The 20,631-nt window shown below is 37.2% G+C and overlaps 1 protein-coding gene across 9 annotated transcripts in view; it reads right to left on the bottom strand.

Moving 5' to 3' along the window:
* TSC22D1 (TSC22 domain family member 1) overlaps positions 1-20,631 on the bottom strand; it is a 91,164-nt gene that overhangs the window by 50,306 nt on the left and 20,227 nt on the right. Inside the window, exons 3-4 of one of the 9 annotated variants that reach the window (XR_005258814.1) lie at positions 9,973-10,079; positions 109-3,455 (exon numbers count right to left, since the gene is read on the bottom strand). The exons of 3 other annotated variants lie outside the window; for them this stretch is intronic. Coding sequence is in view for 2 of the 6 variants with exons in the window: in XM_038152948.1 (XP_038008876.1) it covers positions 3,359-3,455 (97 nt within the window). In the remaining 4 variants the exon portion in view is untranslated. 5 more of the 9 variants (XR_005258817.1, XR_005258810.1, XR_005258818.1 and 2 more) reach the window with 5 other exon arrangements.

Raw genomic sequence — 20,631 nt, 5'->3', positions numbered from 1 at the left:
CTCTGAAATCATAAAGTGTTTGTCCACATTTCCTGGCATTCTGGAGTTTGTCAGAAGAGTCACTCAATACATACACTTATGGCAAGTACAATATAAACAAGAAGAAAATTGTTTCAGGTATCTTTATTATTTAGTAACACAAAGGCACGAGTTATTGTTCTAAGGATGTATCAAGAACCCAGGATTCCAACTGTAAAACTCAGAGCATGACAAATATGCTAACACTACGGTGATAGACAAATATCAAAATACCAACTGTAGAACTGCAACAGGCTTTTTAGTTTGGTTTTTGCTTTTGTTTTGGTGGTTTTGTTTCCTAATTGTGATGGGGAGGAGTAAAGCCATTTTAAGAACTGAGACAGTAACATAAACAGTTCTCAGTGCCTGTTTCATAAGTATTTGACAGTCCTAAATTTACCTACTACAGAACAAAATGACCAAAAATTGTGACTGAGGCAAGTGTAAGTATACCTATTAAGGCACAAAGGATTATCAGACCTTGAACGGACTAGAAATTTGAACAACAGGTATTTTCAACTAAAAGCACTGCTGGCAGAAAACTCTAGTCACAGATGATAGAATTCATTTCTGAGACCCACAGATCTTCAGCTATTAATGTCTAGATTACTTCTGTTCAGTACACAATTCATGTCTGTATCTGTAACAACTAGTCAATTTTAAGTTCATCACATACATATTTCCACATATTATAATAGGATCGAATTTAATACATTAAACTGATCTCTTTTCAAATTTCAAAGTTAACAAGTGTTACTGTGCTTGCATAGTTTAACACAGGCATGTGACTATCAGTTCTCTAAAAATACCAGGTTATAAATTCAGCACTTTGCTCAATAACCACAGAAGCACCAAGACAAACAAGTTTGATAATCACAGCAAAATAAGGTATTAAAAAGGCACCCAACAGAAAGCCAATTTCAGAAAGTCCAGTGAAAATGGCTCACTACATAAGTATGTACTTAAACAGCACCATCTGAACAATTATTTTTAGAATGTACTAGGACTGCAGTGCATTCCAGAATAGTAAGAAGTGACAACTGCCATGAAGCAGTAGCCTCAGGGCTATGTTAAGACTATTGAGTAATGTAAATCAGCTGGTGAATTTAACAAAAGATCTAGGCATTAGTTAAAAAACAATGTTTTGTGGCAACTGATTTAAGAAATTAATTGGATTAGAGTATAAGCATCTGGCTAGTTTACTTCAACTGCCAGAAGCAGAAAACAGAAAAACCAAAGTGCTCTTCACCTACTGCCAGAGGGTCCGGTACACCCTCCTGCCTCCTAGTCTCACGCTCAGCTTCAGAACAAAACTTTCCTCTTTTCCTAATCTGAACATTAGAACTAAGCCCCATTCTTCGAAACCGATTTCCTATAGTGAGAACAACACAAGTGCACAGGCATGTGTGTGCTGTTCGCTACTGCCAAACAGAAGGTTTTTATTTGAGATCTTAGAAGACATTTAATTAAATTTGACTACAGAATCCCTTAGGGGGAACGATTAAAAGCTTTCTGCTTTCTAACAAACAACTTCTCACTCTTAAAGAAAAATCTAAGATTTCCACTTTTATAGCTCTCAACAGTTCCAACACTCTTTTTTTGTGACACAAAGCCACAGGAAAACTCAAAAGATGCACTACTTCCCATATTGCCCATTGTTACATTTTGGCTCAAATTTATTTTTAAGTAAACCCAGCAAGGTAGAAGTCTAAATACCATTTTCACAAGAACCTTTTTATTTCTAATAATTTTAATATAAGTAGAAAAGGCTTTACAAATATAACAGTCTGAACCACAGCAGAACCTTGTTTCACAGATTCACGTGGCATCTCCTATGCAAGGGACAGCAAGACCCGACCACATTATTAGACCTGTAAACTCTTAATCTTGGATTTATTGACTTGATCTTCAGATAGGAAGATGCCAGGTTTAGGTTTTATAAAGGATATCTATATGACATTGTAACAAAAGGACCATGGGAGGCCAAACACATTTCCTAAAGAACAATGCATTACAAGTAATTTTCTGCCTAGGCCTCCATTTCTAGGGTGGTTCTGTATGATGGAAAAAGGAGCCATTTCTTTCCCAATCCCATTTTTTTGCCAGGAGATCCTGCTTAGGGAAGGCCAAGATCCAAACCCAGTCATCTTCCAGCAGCATAAGATCTTCTGCTGAAGGCTTGTGATGCAGTATAAAGGTTAGAAGGTGTCCTGAAGCAATTTGGAGGGAATGAAGAAGGAGAAAGAGTCACAAGATGCACCAAAGTAATAATGCATGTAACATAGTTCCAAATGACTTCAACTCAGCACTAAAGAGGAACTGGTAAAATCTCCTTAGAATTTCATTGCCAGTTTTCAAGTGATTTCTTTTGCTAAAAATCAAAAAGGAATTTAGAATGAACTTCCCGTGCCAGCAGTGACATAGCTGGAAAAAGAAAGGTCTGAACTGTGGGCTACCGATGTTTGCAAGGAAGAGGCTGTTGCTCTGCACAGCATGAAGCGAGAAAGGCAGAATTTACCTGAGCTGATTCCCTTTCTCTGGGCCTGAGGGATTGCTGATCATGTGGATTAGCAGCACATCCCCTTAATCAGAGTATTCCAGTCTATTTCCTTCACATGGACAAAAGAACAGGACTTTACAAACCCAGCAGCCACAGGCTTCTCTAAAGGAAGAAACGTATTTACATGCTTAGAACGGGGGAACTTTTTCAGTGCTGGGAATCACGTCAGATTTCAAACCCATTTGATGATCTCTGCCTTACTGCACATTCAAACCTAGCAGGAGTGTAAAGAGACAGGGAGGAGATGAAAACTGTGTGGCTATGGACCATACACAATCACTGGCCTTATCTTGGCTCCAGCCACCAGTTTCTGCTCTTGACTTAGTTTCCCGTCTAGAGAAGGGTCACACCAAGAATGTCATTACTGCTTCACAGAACTGAAGTACAAATATGACCCATGGACAGGAAGCTTACAGAGAAGCATTCTTTCCAAGTGCCCAGAACATTTTTCTCCTCTCTCTCTCCCCAACACTTTTTCTTTGCAATGTTCACACTTTTTCCCTCTCTCAGCTTAGAGAGGTGGAAGACAACATCAACGAAAAAAAAAATGCATAGAGAAACAGCATAAAGTCATCCTTCACACCTCAGCGGATGGCAGTTCAAAGGGGCCCTACCTACCTGCAACCCTGTTGGTTTGCTTCAAGAACTGTTTGCCCAAGGAAAAAGAGACGAGCAAATCCTGGAAGCAGATCCTTCCCCAAAGGAAGTTTCTTTCTGAGTCTGCAACCTGGAGCTTTTGCTTGAGACTCAGTCCTCTGAGCGGATTCTTTCTTCAAACTCTCACACTGGTTCTTTACTTTTGTGGGCAGCTGGAAAAAGAATGAAGCCGTAGGCTGAGGCAGGGACTCCATACTTCCAGGGTAGGGAGGCAGAAAGACTGGAGGGGAAGGAAAAGTGCTAGTTGGTAACTTCTTGAATAATGATCTGTATTCCCTCATTTTCTGCCACACAGAGACATACACATAGTCACTGCAATAGGGGAGGATGACAAGAGATGAGTACTAGTACATGCAGTTTTTTCATGCTCTGATGCCAAAAAAAACCAACCCCAAAGTGTTGAACTGCGAACTTTCAAGACTATTAAGACATCTAGAAACAGATAAGATCAATCATAAGATGTTTTGTCCAGAAAGTTCTCTCAGTTTGTTACAAGTAGATGTAGGTGGGGGGGGAGGGGGAAATTTAGGTGCTCATTTCTTGGAAAAATAATCCAAATCTCTCCTCAGTTCACTTTTTCTCAAGTGAATTAAAAATGGCATCTATTGCAATGCAGTGAACATCTCCCCATAATCTCTTTTGAGAAGAAATGGTCATACTTACCTGAATGTTTCCCTCACCAATGACTTCCTAACACCTCTCCCAACTCCTCTGCAAAGGTCTTAGTCCAAACTTAAGTCTTCTACTTTATTTGCCAAAATCAGGCTGATTGAACACTTATAGCAGCTTAATGCTGTTGTGACAACCTTTGATCTAACCTAGGCAGATTATGATTGCTGTGGAAGATAAGAACCTATGCAAATTCCTGCATCATATTTCTGGATTTCTAAAATACTGCTCTTTTTATTCCTGAAAACCCAAATGTCCTAGGAGTTGTGAATTACGAACAACAAACAAAAGTAATGTGTAAGAGAGCTGAAATTTTCCTCTTCACAAATCCTGAAAGCTGGTTAAGACTCCTGTGAAATTGTATAAATAACACGGAGCCCACATACAACAAAAGTGAACCAGAAGTCACTGGACTTCCAACAGCTACAGGGATAGCTGCTCACATAGGCATTTACTGGTTATTATCCACTGCAATACCTTCTGCACAACAGCAGTGCCAGGCATTTGCATGTGGGGCAGTCATTGTGCCGAGGCACATGAGGCACCATCACTTTACCAGACAGGCTCTTAAGACATCAGGTAGAGCACGATCCAACAGTTAACCAATGAGGTACATTGCTCATTATGTTTGAAGAATTTCGCTTAATTCATTTTAGGGCAATTGGTGGTGTTTCTTCATCCACTCCTCTAGAGCACACACCTAAGCAAAATAGCTTCATATGGTTAGATACCTCACATGTTCTTCAATTACAAGCTTTCTTTCATTCTTTGTGCTCAAAATAATACAAGAAAATTGGGTGGTGGGGGGTGGGAAGGTTTTGTCATTAAAACCACAGCAATTTTGCAGTTAGAGTTGCATACAGGAAACATTTTTGTTTTTTAAACAAGTGACAGATAAAGCCACCAAGGACAAACCCTGATACTCTAAAGTAATTAAAACAAAAAACAGCAAGTTCTTTCTAGAGAAACTGCTTGGGCATGCAGAAGGATATTCTGCTTCTTTGTTCCTGAATATGGTTACAGTATCTCAAGCTAAGGTAAGAGTTTGTAGCCTAAATAGAAAGAGTGGTTCACAAAAATAGGGTTCTTTTTTTATTGTAATTTAATTACTTTTCATCAACTTGAGATCAAGATATGTTCCTATGCCTTTCAACTGGACAAAACATTGGTCTCATTATTTCAGACCAACTTTCAAAGATTAGAGAGTGAGGCTCAGTCTTTTCATCCCACATGTATGTTCTTGTTTCTTCCTATTCAGAAAGAGTAAGTGATGAACACAAATATAAATGCACTTGGCCAAGAGATGTCTCCAGGCTGATGTTTGTACTCTCCTCTTCCAGTAAAGGAGACAAAGAAAATGAAAGAAGATAAAATACAATAAACAGAACATGTTCGATGCAAGTGTCTGCTGCTCTGTATCTGCTGGCTAAGAAAAACATCATGAAAGGACAGTAGCAGTTAAAAGCATTAGTTCTTCTTAAAGACTCCCTTGTGAATAGAAGGCTCTTTTTAACCAGATAATTTGATAAGTTCCTGAGATTCAAGGCATTGCAAGTTGCTCAAATGCTAGTTATCATTCAAAACTACAATGCCATACACAGCACTACAAGCTTCATTTCGGATGATGCATTGAAGCCCACAAACACTACTGACTTTCTAAGTCAATATTCTTTTCCAGCAACAGAAGGTATCAAGATATTCAAAACAACAGAAGGTATCAGAGCAGATCAGCCCAGACAAAGCAGCATGACCCAACTTATTGCAGGGTCCTTTCAAACAGGAATCTGTCTAGGTCCTCCATAAGAAACAGTCTCACACGGAAGACCCTATTTAATGGAAAAAACTCCAGATCACATTTAATACACTAAACAGTCTGACATCACCTATAGCAGATTCAGGAGCATAGGAGAGAGGAGTAATTGGTCTTATTTGATTCGTGTCTCTTCTTCAGCAGAAGACACAAAGATCCAAAGTGAAATTTGAGGGGAAAATAAAAGGCATTATGAGGATTTTGTCCACTGGTGTTCCCACACAAACAGCTGAACGGTTTCTGGAAGATCAATCTGAAGCAAGCTGCTAGGAATGACTTGATGTTTTTCTTTCATCCACATCACAGTATCTCTCCTTTTACAACCAAGGAAGAACTATTTTATTTTTATTCTTTTATACAGAATTCTTCCCTTGAGCAGACTCATCTTGAACTGTAAAGAATAAATGAGGTTGGTAATTTTTTGTGTTCTAGTTATCAACAGCCCTAGCCTGATTGATTCCTACACAGAGGTAGGTATTTCAGGCTGAAACAGCTAAATCTTTCTGCCTTTTGAGAAGAGAAATGTTAATGAATACTCCATTGCACTTATGAAAATTCTAAAGAATGAAAAAGAAGTCTAGAAAAGACCATCCAAAGTACCTGAATCCCTCTTCAGGAATTTTGAGAAAAGTTCTTTTGTTGCCTCATATCAATCACCAGAAGTGATTTGTACTAACTACCTAGATGGGATGTTAAGTCAGCTTAAGCAGCTGAATATCCAACAGCTCTTCTCAGTCACTGTACAGTTGATTTTTTTTCACTTCTCAGTCACAGTTTGTTGGTTTACCTCAAGGGCAGGCTCTGATGGGATCCTTTGGGCTGAAGCAGAAAGAAATTATGGCCATGATGACACAAGAAAAACACGCTGGTGATCTACAGATACAGATGAAGTCAGGAAAGCACCAGCAGTTCTGTTTGTGAGCATATGGAAGATGGTAAGGAATCCTATAATCAATACCCTCATCTTCTTTGGGCAAAGAGAGGAAGCTCTGCAACATGTTTCCATAGTGCCCTGACTGTTGATAAATACACCTGAAGGAAAACTCCCTTTATTGCTTTCTTCCTCCTTCTCTATAGGGCACATTCCACAGCCAATTCACGAGTCACTGAGGAGTGGTCTCCATTTTTCTGCATCAGCGAGCAGAAGCTCAATAGCCAAGAAATCGAAAGTTTAAACAATTATGAGTACATTGTACAGGATACCATCTGCAAAATAAGCAAAAAATTGAATCTCCATATTTGGTTAATGGTACAGAATATAAGCCACAACACTTTTCATATTTCTAATACTGCAGCTCCAACAACTGCAGGATCCAAGTGAAAGAACACAGAAAACAGGACAAATTGCCATACCCAATTCAAGTTACCTGCAGTTAGGTCTAATACTTCTCAACCCTCAAACTGAAATTTTAAAGCATTATGCAATTATTTTAGATCGAAGGTGCAGCTACTCTTGCAGAGCATTTGCTGCTCTTATAGTTGTCTCCTGCTGCCATTAATTACACCTCTAGAAGTATGTGCAGGCTGCAAACCCACCATGGGATCTACACACCAGCATCCAGTTGAACTGTTAATCAAAATTAACATCACAAGAACAACAAATTTTAGTAAAACATAATTTTCCTGGAAACTAGCACCAACATGGCTCATGTATTAAGTATCAAAATGAGTGATATAAGCTGTTTAAATTCCAAGCTACTGAAACTACAAAAAAATAGTAGTTTTCCAAAACTTTCTGGTTTAGGGTGTTTTGGGGGGAGGAAGGGGGGGGGGGCAGGAGGAGGAGACTTGATTGGAGAGAAGGGCAGAAGTCATTGAACATTATAATAGCTACATCAGATAATTTTATTTAGTCCCAAGATGGAGAGAAAAGGCAGCAAAAACCTTGGTCACAGTGTTATTTTTAAGATTATCATGCAGCCTGTCATTAAAAGATAAATACACCAACAAATAGAATGGCAACAGTCTTGACTTTCTAAATTCCAGGAGGTGTTTTAAAAGCATTTGGCCTCTCTCCAGAAATGTTTTGTGCTCAACTTCTTTAAAGGCCTGCTGTAACCCAGAGGGTCGTAGCATTGTCTAGATTATCAGACACGGCATCAGACAATACCTAATTAAGACTGGCATAGGGATGAATCCCTGAGCGACCCTCAATAAACTACTAGTTTAGGAGTGGCAAAAAGCCCTGGCTTTTCTGAACTCAGCATGACACAGAATTCCAAAATTATATATAGCTATCACAACACCACACATTTGAGAAACACAGCCAATATTTCTTGGCACATATACAACAACAGAAAAACACCAGAGGTATGAAAATGAATGACTGGTTGATTATAGAAAATACTACCTTTTAAAAACAATTCCCATTAATAGAAGCATCAATTTTATACAATTAAAGAAATGGGTATTTGCTAAACAATATTATAATTATTTTCCGTTTTAAAACTGTTTACATTGCAAGAATATTTTTAAATGTCTTCATTAACATGCTTTTTATTTCTTGTCAGCTTTAATGCCAAGTACAGTTGAAAGCAAACCTTTTTTGGCCTAACTAAACCACATTTTAATCAGATTAACAGACTTTATTGGCACTAACATACATTTCGGTCATAAAAACAGATCTTCTTTCAGTCTTAGGGAAATGCTATGCTTCTGGGCAGAGTGCATGAGCCAATATTTAAAACAAAACCTGTTGTTTTTTTTTTTAAGACATCATATGACAGCTATTTGTTTGCTTTTTTCTCCTTAAGAAACCCAACTAGAGAAATAAAGGTTACAGCATTTCTGTATACCTTGAAATTCCTTGAAAAAAAAAATTAAGAAACTACAGGTTTTATTTAATTAACAGTGGTTTTTGTATTTTCCTTTGTAGCTCTCGATACATGGCTTGCTCAAAATAATTTGATTCTATTTACATACAATTAGGTAACAAATTTCTTACACAATGTTTTTAAAGCACCATTTCTCTTACTAAGTTTTCAATTTTCACATAATTCCTACACTTCTCTGGTCAGAGTCTTCTAGACTGGCTATCTGTAGAACCTGGAAGCTGAAATACCACACACAAGGAATGTTAGGAGGAGTGATTTCAGCACTGTTCCAACAGCCACATAAGACTGGATGCTTGATTTTGTGGGGCTTTGGGTGGGTTTTTTGGTGGGTTTTTTGGAGGTAGGGTGAGGTCCTATCTGAATTTCCAGATGAGAACAGCTCAAGGATTTTCTCTGTAAGTTTTGACACTTCATGACTTCCCTCTGGTGTCTGCAATCTCTGGAGAATTCAAACACACCAGAAAAATTCCCCTTCCATGCAATATTTACTCCAATATAAATATTTAATAGATTAATGCTAGGAAAAGGCAATATGGATGCACTGATAAATAAAAGCTAAACAAATTACCTGGGTTTAAGTCATCAGTTTCACAAAGTTTTATTTTTGAAAGCGCTCAAAAGTTGTATTTCATATTTGAGCACTTATGTTACTTTCCATATCAAGTCCTGAGTTCTACGAAGGGTTTCCTTACTCTTAGGGTTGATAAATATAGAATGTGCTCAGAGCAATGGGCTTGATCCCTTCTTCATTTTCAGAAGCAGTAAGAACTCTACAGCCAAAACTGAGTTTTCTAGTAACTGTTACTGCTCAGGCACAAAGTGATGTCAAATGCTATTGTAAGCTGTATTAGTTCATCAGCATGAATAGGTCTGTGATGCAACAGAGGCTTATTATTGTTTAGCATGAGCAGTTGACAGTGAAGACAAACTGATTCAGTCATGACTTGCAAATGATGTGCAAGCACACCATGATACACCTCTGTAATACAGTCTGACTCTCAGGTTCAAGATACAAGTTTAAAAAGTCTCAGATGCAGCCAGTGATGCTATAGATCAGAATGACATTTTTATATTTTTACCTAGTATGTGCTAACAGTACATGAAAAAAGCATTCTAAATTGTCTTGTACTGCTACCACCATAAAAAATATGCTGTCTTTAATTAGCTAATTAAATGTTTTCTGAAGATTTGCTGATTTAACTTTCCTTATTGGACTAGTGCCTCAATTCACCCACGTTTCAGTATTAAATTAAAATTGTGTCATTTTTTCCAAACCGCTTGGAATAAGACCATCACAAGTTTTATTATAAAAATGTTTCAGTCAGCTGAGGTAAAGGCCATTTGAAATGTATAATTTTGTTCTGCTTATGTAAAACTATTTGCATTGAGTCCCCTTCTCTCCATGCAAGCATCTTCACACCTACCTGCTTTGATCAGCCAGAACTCCAAGCTTTTGCACTAGACACAATTAACTTAGGCAGTGCCTCTTCACAGGCATACCAGTGTGTAGTGTTTGACTGTCATTCTGTATCTGTTGAAATATTAGCACTTGGTTTAGGTTGTATACAAGAAAAAAAACCAGTATCAAGTCATACATAAAAGAATACATACAAAACCACTGATTTCTAGGCTAGGCATACTGTCTTCACAAAAATTATTCAGAACAGGGAAAAAGACAGACATCAAATAACTGTACCAAAATAGCAACTTACCCCACTGACTGATCTAGGCTGGAGAGTGTTTAACCATACACTGAATCTCACAGGACCCTCTTTCCTTCATTTGAGTGGAGATTTCATTGATAAAAATAACCACAATCCAGGGCAGATAGAAAAGAGCTTCCCACGCACTCAGGCAAACATGCAAGATGGTATCACAGAATCATTACGGTTGGAAAACTTAGGAACCCTCTTGAAAACAACACTACCTTTTGAATCATTACCTAACATTTCTGTATATGATGAATATCTACAACACACAGAGTTTATTTTGAAGCAAGTCTGACAATAACATACAATGGAGGTATTCTTGGCATGACTCTTTCAGCATGAAATTAGTTGCCTGATCTCCAGTTTCTGTACCAAACATAAGATCAGTGTTTCCTCAGAAAGAGTTGTTACATTTAATCAAATGCTTCTGCCTAATACCAAGTCACAACCACAATCAGGTAATAATTTGCTTTCATACTTACTGCAGTTCATTACAATAATGTGCAATAAAAGATAGTCTGCATTTAAAAAATTACTTGGAAGATGCTACCCATCTCCAAAGCTGGGATGTAGAGCACTGGAGCAGGGGAGGACACGGGGAAGGGTATAATTCCACAACTCTGGTGGAATCACTTGATCACCTGTTAGAAGCATGTGGCGGACTGTTCTGAAAGAGCTAATAATTTCACCATGATAACCTTGGCCTTTAAGGAAATGAATCATTAACTGGATAGCACAGATTTTTGAACTCTACTATATCTAAAGTTCTTTAACTGCAGCAAGACAATACTGAGTACAGACTAAAAAACTGTATGCAAATATATGACAGGCATTGGAACTATATTATCTTTAAGGTCCCCCCGCGGTTCTATGAATCTAACTGCAATTAAGTAACAGTGGTAAAAGACATTATTGACAAAGCTTAAGTATTTTAAAGGGAAAGCTAAGAGATAAAATGTGAGCATTAACATTCTTCTTACACACTACCAAGCCATCTTTTTACCCCACTCCATTGCCCAGTATGCATTAACACATCTTCCTTTCCTCTTCTTCATCACTTACGTCTGAGCAAACAGTTATTCTGAGCAGTGTCCTAAATAATAATGTAAAAAAAAAAGCATGTGCAGCAGCTTGCAATCAGAAAAGCCAATATCATCTGATTACCCTGTTCTCCAATTATCATAAGGCAGATTCAAACTATCACTACACATTCATTTGCAGCATGAATATGTAACAAAACCAAAGCTAGTCTGATGTAAAAACATGATACTATGGACAAGGACATGGGTAATCCATCTCCCCAAGGCCCAGGCAAAGTACACAATTCAAAGGGAGGAACCGGAGTTACTATGAGGAAGCCAAATTCAAACAAGCTTAACAATCTGTCTCAGAATTTGAGCTAGCATTAAACACAGAAACATGCAAGTTATAGGAAAAGGGGGCTCATAGCTAGTGTAGAAACTAACTCATCTCCATGTTTGATTAGAACCATCAATTTTGTTCAGAAATTGACAAAGTTAATAGAAATTTATTTAGTTCACACACACACGGTTTCTAACTCCACGGACTTGCAAATTTCTAGTAACTACATTTAAACAGTTTGCAATCACAAACCTCTCACACTCAACAAGATTACTGCCTACTGCACAATTCTTACTGGGTCTCCAAAAGCAAAACAAACCCAAAATAACAAAAGAAAACAAGTATTTCTACTGCACATTCCCCACGAAACCACTTTTGGAGGCACTGTTAATTTTATATCCAGTGTCTCACCTCAAAGAGCAGAAGAATAGACCAATGTAGTAGATGAGCATGGCCCTGTTTTTGCCTCTGCAAGCACAAGGTGAGGAACACAAAGAGGCACCCCCACCATTACTCATTCTGACCCACAGCCACCAGCTATCCAGGTAGTACACCGCAAGTGGAGAGAGCAGCAGCAGCCCAGCCAGGGTTTCTTTTCAGACAGTCAGCAAGCCAAAATACACAAAACAAAAGGGAAACTACAATGGGGAACATGGGAAAGAGATACGAGAAGAACTGAAATACCGGGGGCAAAGCGAAGAGCAGCATGGCAATAGGAAAAGGGTAACTGCAGTGCCACAGTCAACGAGACTTTTGACAGAAACCCCTGAAATTCATGCACACACGTTTTTTTTAAACTCCAGTACTCATGGATCTTTTTATTTCTTTCTCAAATATTAAACAAAAATACCCAGGGGGGCAAACATACTTGAAAATAAAATCTTTCAAGGCTGGTTCCTACATCCTACATTAACCCTGTAGCAGAACCACTGACTGGATTGAAATCCACTGAATTCAGTGCTCCTGAAGCATTAACTTTATTCATTTATGAAGCCACTGGCAGGACTAGAGTCAGTGTTATGGGTATAATACTTAGGCTTCAATACTTAGGCCTTACTATTGCATCAGCCATGCTATTTTTAAGTACAATTCAGCTTCTTTTATGATCTGATGCAAGTCTATTTGGCTTTTATCTGGTTTTTAAACACCCTTCCAATGCAAGTTCTCGATGCCATCTTATTTGCCAAATATTTAAGAACCATTCTAATATGACACAACACTATGTACTGGTGAGAATATTTATTCATAGAAGTGACTGCAATGCTTGACAAGAGAGCTAACATTAAAATCTATCCTTCTAAGTAACATAATGCTGGCAAAACATTTTTTTGCTATTACTTCCACTTTACTACTTTAGGCTGAATGAAGGACAGTGTAAAAACATCGGGCACCACTGTGCAAAAAAATTTAAAAAGCATCACAGGTGCCCTGCAACCAAAACTTTTCTAACGGAGGCCCAAGAATTTACAGTAGACACTTGAAAAATCAGATTGTATCAAGGTTTAAACAAGCAAAGCAGGGGGATTCTCAGGAAGACAGCTTTCAGTCTTGAAAATTTCCAATCAGTATATGTCTATTTGTGCTGTATTTCAAAGAGCCTGAGCAGTTGAATTTACAGCTCACAATTTTATTGTATTTTTAATTCTGAGTTTCTACACACAATTTTTTGGATGATCAATGAACACATTAGCACTTACCAGAGCTGGCAATCAAGTACTTGAAGAAATTAGGCCCTGTCAAGAATATTTTGCAATAGATATAATTGTTCTTTTCCAGACTTGTTTTAATTGCTTATACTGGGAGAGAAGAACATTAGGTTCCCAGTTTTTATGTACCCAACATTTTAGAAATCTCTTCCTCCACCAACCAAATCAGAGACAAATGTTTTGAATGTCTTCTCCAATTGCAAATGGCTTTGAGTGAAGAATCCTTGTCCCAGTTTCAGAAGCATTCTTCTTTTGAGGCCACCAGTACAAGTGTATTTTAGAAAAATATTAAGTGAGACTAGTCAGTGCTAGAATAAGTAGCGTCCAAAAGACAGCATGAAATTGAGAATCAACTATAACTCAAGCAGTTTTATTAGAAAAATAAACCTCTAAAAAAAAAAAGCAATAGTTAAGTCAAAAGTACAATAGAACTGCACGTGACCATATTTTTGTTTGACCTAACACAAACCAAAGTTCAAAGTATTTCCAAAGAAGCAAAACCACACTTATGAAACATTTATGAAAGGTAGTGCTATACCCTCTCAGAAACAACATGTCCCTCCCAACATTAAAAAACGCTCACCTAAAAGCCTAATTAAGAAGAAGAATTTGGGAATTCTCAATCTAAGACTGTAGCAGAAAGGCAACAGAATCCTTCAGTCAGTTTTGCTGAGCCTTCCCCAGTTCCTATGCTGTGTACCTAAAAAAGTTCCTTCCTACAATTTTTAGATAGTCTGCAACCTCAGAAAACATTTTAAAGTCTGATTTGTCAGGTAATTTAACTCAATTAGGAAGCTAGAATCATTGGTTTGTTTCTCATGCTAACTTGATCCTTAGACTTGCTTTCTTTTTCATCAAGACACGTTCAGGATGACATCTGCAACACTTGCAGTTTGTCAGCCACAAGGCAAATGTATCTAAACACCCCATGGGAAAACATATTAAGCATTTGTAATACTGCCATTGTCATGATGAAATTATTGGTCCCCAAAATACAGAACCTGGCAAAGGGAAGACAGACTTCTAGATACCTCCCTCTCCTGTTTATTTTAATTTTCAACATCCAAGCTTTTTCAAAAAGTTTCACAGAAGTTCATGAAAAGGTAATCAACAGGCTCACGACAGGGCGTTTGAAGAGATACATGCAGTAGCCAATTCCTCCACCTTTGTCTTCCCTCACGTTACCTACCAAAGCCATTTAACAATTCAGCAAACTGGAAAAAGAATAGTTGGAATAAACCTGAACAATGGTTCAAAATCATATTCCATTTCCTTGGCTCCAACGCACTCACTCTGGTCTGCTCACTGGCCAAAGTAAACCCACACAAAGACTTAACAAGTTCTGAATTACTGGTCCAATGATAATCTGAGCATGTTATTTTCACTCCCATCATGCATTTATACCACATTCTTTACCAGATCAGAAGACAAAATGAGAAAGTGATGAAGAGAAACTTTCCAGTTCTAGAATATCCAGAAACAGTAAGTCTGAAGTAGTAGGCCTAGTGAACCCTTGAGAATTAGAGATGCATACCACAAGTACAATGGATGTCTCTCCCCTTGTGTGACAATCCTGCCTATCCAGCTGCTGCTTCTTCTGGAAAGACTATTGGACCTGCACAGGTTGTCAGCTGTCCAGAAGGTTGTACAAAGCAATGGGTTAACAGTGCACCACAAAAAGTGGAACTGCTGACAGACATCAGCAAATTCTCTGCTATACTCTGTCGAACTTTGCAATTCTTTACTTCAAGTTTCTGTTCCCTTCTACAAACACCAGTGAAAAGGAATTCAAACACAGGAACAAAACCAAGACAGTCATTCCTTAGGTATATCCCCAAAAATATGCATAACAAAATTTTAAATCCTTCAGTCTCAAAAGTTTGAGCTCATAGCAGCTTTGCCAATAGCACTGCAGATTCCAAGACCATAGGAGCCAGAAAAGGGGACATGATATGGCTATAACCAAACAAAGGATAAAACAGGCAAGCACTATTCATAGACTGCAGAAGGAACAGTAAGCTTTTTCATGGTCCTTCCAGAAACTTTAGAAGAAGTTAGATGTTCTCTCTCTCAAACTACAATGTAGTAAATTAAATTCATTAAAAATGTATGTTCACCATCACAACACATACTGATGGCAAATACTTACTTTCATGATTTGTGTTATATAAAACACAAATTTTATCACTTTCTAACACAAACAAATCACTTTTTTATCACTTTCTAAAACTTTTAAGTTAAACTTACAATTGTATAATATATTAGAGTAAACCAAATATGGATCATAAACAGTGCCACAACCATGGGCTTAAGAGAGACAAAATACTGCAGTGAATTCACCACATCGTCTTTGCTTTCATCTTCCCAAAACATCCCATCTGAAGCCTTTCAATAAAACAAACCAACAGGTCGGGGAGAAAGGCAAAGGTACAGACAGCAAGCAGAGGAAGGTAACAGCACCTTAGGAAGGAAGCAATCTCTTTGAAACAAGGCAGCCACTGGAATTTACAGCAGTATCTATATAAAGTTTCATGAGAAATGTTCCTGGGGGAAAAAAATCCAAATAAAATACAGGCATGTGTCAGGAGTAAGTTAAAGGTGTTCTACAGAACTAATAATTAACTGTAAGCTTAAGAGGATTAATAAAACTCTGGCTTGCAGTCCATACATCATCCTAAGACACTTAGGGTTTCTGGTTTCAGTTCTGTGGTTGAGGAAGAACATTATTTGTTTTAGTGAAGCACCACCTTCAGTTCTGGTTTTACAATCATTGGTGCCAATTTCTATGTTCATTGCTTAAAAAAAAAAAAATAGAATCACCAAACAAGTATTTCATCTCCTTGCTTTGTAAGAAATAGAGTTTAAAATAAAAATTTATGGAAGCGTACTGAATTTCTCACAGGATCACCAACTAGCTGAGGCTGGAAGGGATCTCCGGAAACCACCTAGTCCCAGCACCACTGCTCGTGGCAGGGTCAGCGAGCAGAAAGCAATAAGAAGCTATAAAAGAAGAACACACTGCAAGATGTCCCAGTGTGCTAACTTTTGAGATGCAGAAACAAATGGGGCTAGCAACTAACAGAACACCTTCCTCTCTTCCTGCCCATTTTTTTGACTGAGTAACAATGGTACTTCCCCCTATAAGAAAGAGAAGCTTCATTTTAGAGTCCTGTGTTCTACTTATTGGGAAATCAGGCTTTTTCTTTGCAGGAACTATCAAACATTCAGTGATGCACAATGTGCCATCAGCCCACGAGGTAACTATATTTAACATATCATTTTGACACCTGATTATCAAATTGGCAAACTTTCTTGTTTACACATGTGTCACAATTTGATATTTCCCAATTTAGGGGAAGCCTTTCTCTATTTGTCAGCAATTTCTTCCAGGCCATATACCATGCCTGCACTGTCAGGAACTGTCTATAAGTGATTTGTTAAAGACTTCTGTACAGCAGAATTAGGGTATCACATAAAAAACCTGCCATCTTAAAGTCTTAATATCAAGAGTGTAAAAATTTAGTGAAGATGTTAAATTCTTTTCTTTTCCAACTGATACAGTCCAATAACTGTATTTTTCATTTATAACTACTTGTTTTGAAACTGAAGAGCAAAGAGACAGCTACAGGAAACGTGTGATTTTTTTTCTATCTGCAAGACCTAGGAAGCATTAAAAGACATGAAAAAACAAAAGTGTGAACAGACACAGAAGCTTCAAAGAGCAAGTTCCAAAAAGCGCAAAGACAGCAAGTAATGTTCAGAGACACTATTTTGATTGACTTGAAGAGATTTTCATCAGGATGCTTTGGGACACACAGGATTGAAAAGAGTACATGGCAAGATTATTTTTAAAATAAAACAAAAGAGCTAGAAAGCAAGTAACATAACCACTCTGGAAGCGTGAATATTAGCAAGAGGGATTTTTTTGGTTGGTTGAGTTAGTTTGTTATTGTGGTATTTAAGTGTTGAGTTATATCAAATCCATAAGAAGAGTTATGGAGACAAAATTGCTCTTCCCTAGTTGTCAAGTAAACACTGACAGTTACTTATGACCCACTAAAAACAGTGATTTATTTAAACTGGACCAAAGACTGAAATTGTCATGGGCATTCCATATTACATTTCCTTATTATGCATAATAAAATAAGCTTTTAAAAATCAAAGACTTTTTCTTAAGCTAAGGCATCTCTTCTAGTTTTCATAAACTAATGGCCACACTAATGATAAAGAACACACTATACTGCAAACACACTAGGAGAGATATAACACAACATGTGCAATCTCAGCAACTTCAATAAAATCTCTTGAAGTACATACATGTTTTCAACTGAAGTTATATTACTAAAAATCTTAAATATTTAAATAGCTTCAAAAACTACTCCAATGTCAAAGTTATGAGAAATCAAAATCTTCAAGGAATGTATCGAGATTCCTATTTTTGAGTTTCATTGTAACAAGAGATAGATGAAGTTCAAAGAACTAATATAATCAACTCTGTGTCAAAACCATGGCAATTCACATTCCTCTCTCTCTTGCTAATGTTCCTTTGAGAGCCATTCTGACAAAAAACCCCAAAACATTGATAAGCAGTTGTAATAGAAATACTCAATGAATTTTTAGACAACTATGAGTAAATTCCAGTAGAGAATTCTTCCCTAGATACATCACTCTTCCCCCAGGGAAAAATGGGCTCCAAATATCTGGAAATAATAGGCATTTGTCAAAGGCTTTGAAATTCATTCTGCCTAGATACAGCACAGAAATAACTAATCACATACAAATATTTTAAGAATGCTTTTCCTAGATCTATCTAGGACTGCAAGAATTATTAAGTATCAATTAAAAAGTTAAGGAAAGTGTTCATTCATGTCCCTTCAGCTGGACTTCCAGGCATTAAACCTGAGGTTTAATGGGATTTTTTTAATTACCAAGTATACTTTTTATTACATAGCTAATTATCTGAACTGATTACATTAACCTTTAAAAGACAAAAGCTGTTAGTACTAAAAAAATAATTTAACAATTTGTTTTGATGTTGAAATGCAATGTAAGGTGCAACATCTGAAAACCTTAAATCACATGAGGGATCATCCAAACCACAACAGAAAATCAGGATTACGCAAATACCTGAATCAGGTCCCACAGCACTTAGAGCTGATGACATATTCCATATGAATTTCAAATAATGCAAAAGTATTTGCTTTTCAGTCTCATATTCCAACAAATAATACATTTATTGATAAACACAGTCACCGAATTTCTACATCTATTCTACTCCATCTGATAACTCCTTAAGCTTCTGGATTTTAGCAGTTTACATTTTTTTCAAGTTAGAGATATAGAGAACAAGTAACAAGCTTTACAGTCGGTATATACTTAACATGCAAGCTTTTCTATTCCCTTTTGCATTTTTTAAGAGCAATGACATCAGGGTGTCACTAATTTCAAAGCAATTTACGTAGCATAAATTATGCACTGAGCTGTTCTGGCTTATTTTTTCTTCTGAGTTTTGTGTTCATCCTTACTCTACTTACATTTTTTTTTAGCTAGAAAACTTCAGTACCATCTTGGTACACAGTTTTTAAAACTATTTAATCCACATCAATTAACCAAACCTAACTACCTAAACTTGGCAATACTAGAAACTCATCAATCCCTTTCATAGTTTTCTTCCATTAGTCTCAAACCCCTAATTACAAGAGCATGAATGTTTCCAAAGCACAAATAGCAGTGACAATTCTTTTCAAAGGCAAAAGAGAGTCAATACAATTCTTGGTTCTAAGCAATTCAAAAGAAGAGTATCAGGAGCACCTTAGCTTAAAGTCCTCATCCAGCAGAAGTAAAATTCCATCCATCTCCAAAGCCTATTAACCAACATTGCATACTTCAAACACTTAGGCTGAAATCCAAACTGATTGCATAATAGGAGGTTTTGCAAAAGGCACCTATTAAAATTTCTGGCACCAAGTTATTGGACTAATTAGATTTATAAACTTATCCAACCCAACAGCCACTGTTCTACATAATCACATGGCTAGTTCAGAGGAGTTGAGTTTCTTATGCTGTTGAGCTGTTCATCACAAGCATATCCGGCTGCATCCAGGAAGCAGCACGTACACAGACATTTCTTACATCATACAGTACCATAAATATGGAAGACAAAAAGACAAGTTTAACACTTGTAAGTTGAGCACAATGCTGTAGTCAATGACAATATGGAACATGTTTCTGAAATATGCTAGCCAGTCTAATTACATATACCTAAACATACTCAGTACAGCGGCTTAAAATAACAGGCTAAAATAGCACCTACTGTTAGAGAGCAATATCTGGAGGAAGAGGATATACTTACAGCCTTGGCTTTATCTTCCTACCTACCCCTTCTCACCTACCGGTGTTTACAAATATTCTCCACATGAAGATTTCTTTCTAAAGAACATACTCTTTTTAGTCTTGATTATCAGCATCCCTTCTTTATCCTGTATGTTGGGTACTTAACCACCTTCATGAGCACAGTCTTCCCCTGCAGTCAAGCTTCTACTCCTGATTTTCAGAGGCCACTTATTGCTCAGCCATATACAAACTGCTGTTTCTCTCATGATACAGAACAAGTGCAAAAATCACAGATCAGTAAAGTCCCAACTTCCTCAGACCCCTTTCTCCTAGGATGCTTTATATCCTTTGTATCAATAAAGCTCTATTAGAGAGGATCAGGTACATTTTCTTAAGAGTAAAGCTACACAAGTAGGTTACACATGTAATTGCACCACCTTCCTCAATCTTCAGCAGTTTTTCTTCCAAGAATGTAAAATACTCATGTGTCTGTGCCTCTTACAGCAGGCATGAGCAAGAGGTGGCACATGGTAAGGACTAGTGTAATAAGAATTTTAGTCGTTCTTCCTTTATGTGTATTTTATTCCACTTTCAGTAATTTTGCACCTATTTTCAGAGAAGTTTAAGATATTCAAAGCCTACTGAAAAGGTAATCCATCACCTTAGTGTTCCCAACAAACAGCACATTACAGTATCACCCAGACAATATTATGATGTAAATGACTATCCAGCATGAGGAAGAAAAATTTCCTGAATAACAGTTAAAGTATAAATAGAACACTTGGCTAATCCTTATTTTAGACACAAGTAATTTAGCATATTCTAATTTCATATTCAAGATGCTTCTCTAAGGCTATGGAAAGATACAATAGATTAACTTACTACATAAAATAGGTTATAGATAGAAAAAATTTGATGAAGAATAGAAATTCATGCCAAGACTAACACTAAGCAAAACCACATTTGCTAACTG

The sequence above is a fragment of the Motacilla alba genome, chromosome 1 (assembly GCF_015832195.1).
Source record: "Motacilla alba alba isolate MOTALB_02 chromosome 1, Motacilla_alba_V1.0_pri, whole genome shotgun sequence".
NCBI classification, from domain to species: Eukaryota; Metazoa; Chordata; class Aves; order Passeriformes; family Motacillidae; genus Motacilla; species Motacilla alba.
Note: the sequence above shows the minus strand (reverse complement) of the source record. Positions and strands in the feature narration are given on the sequence as shown.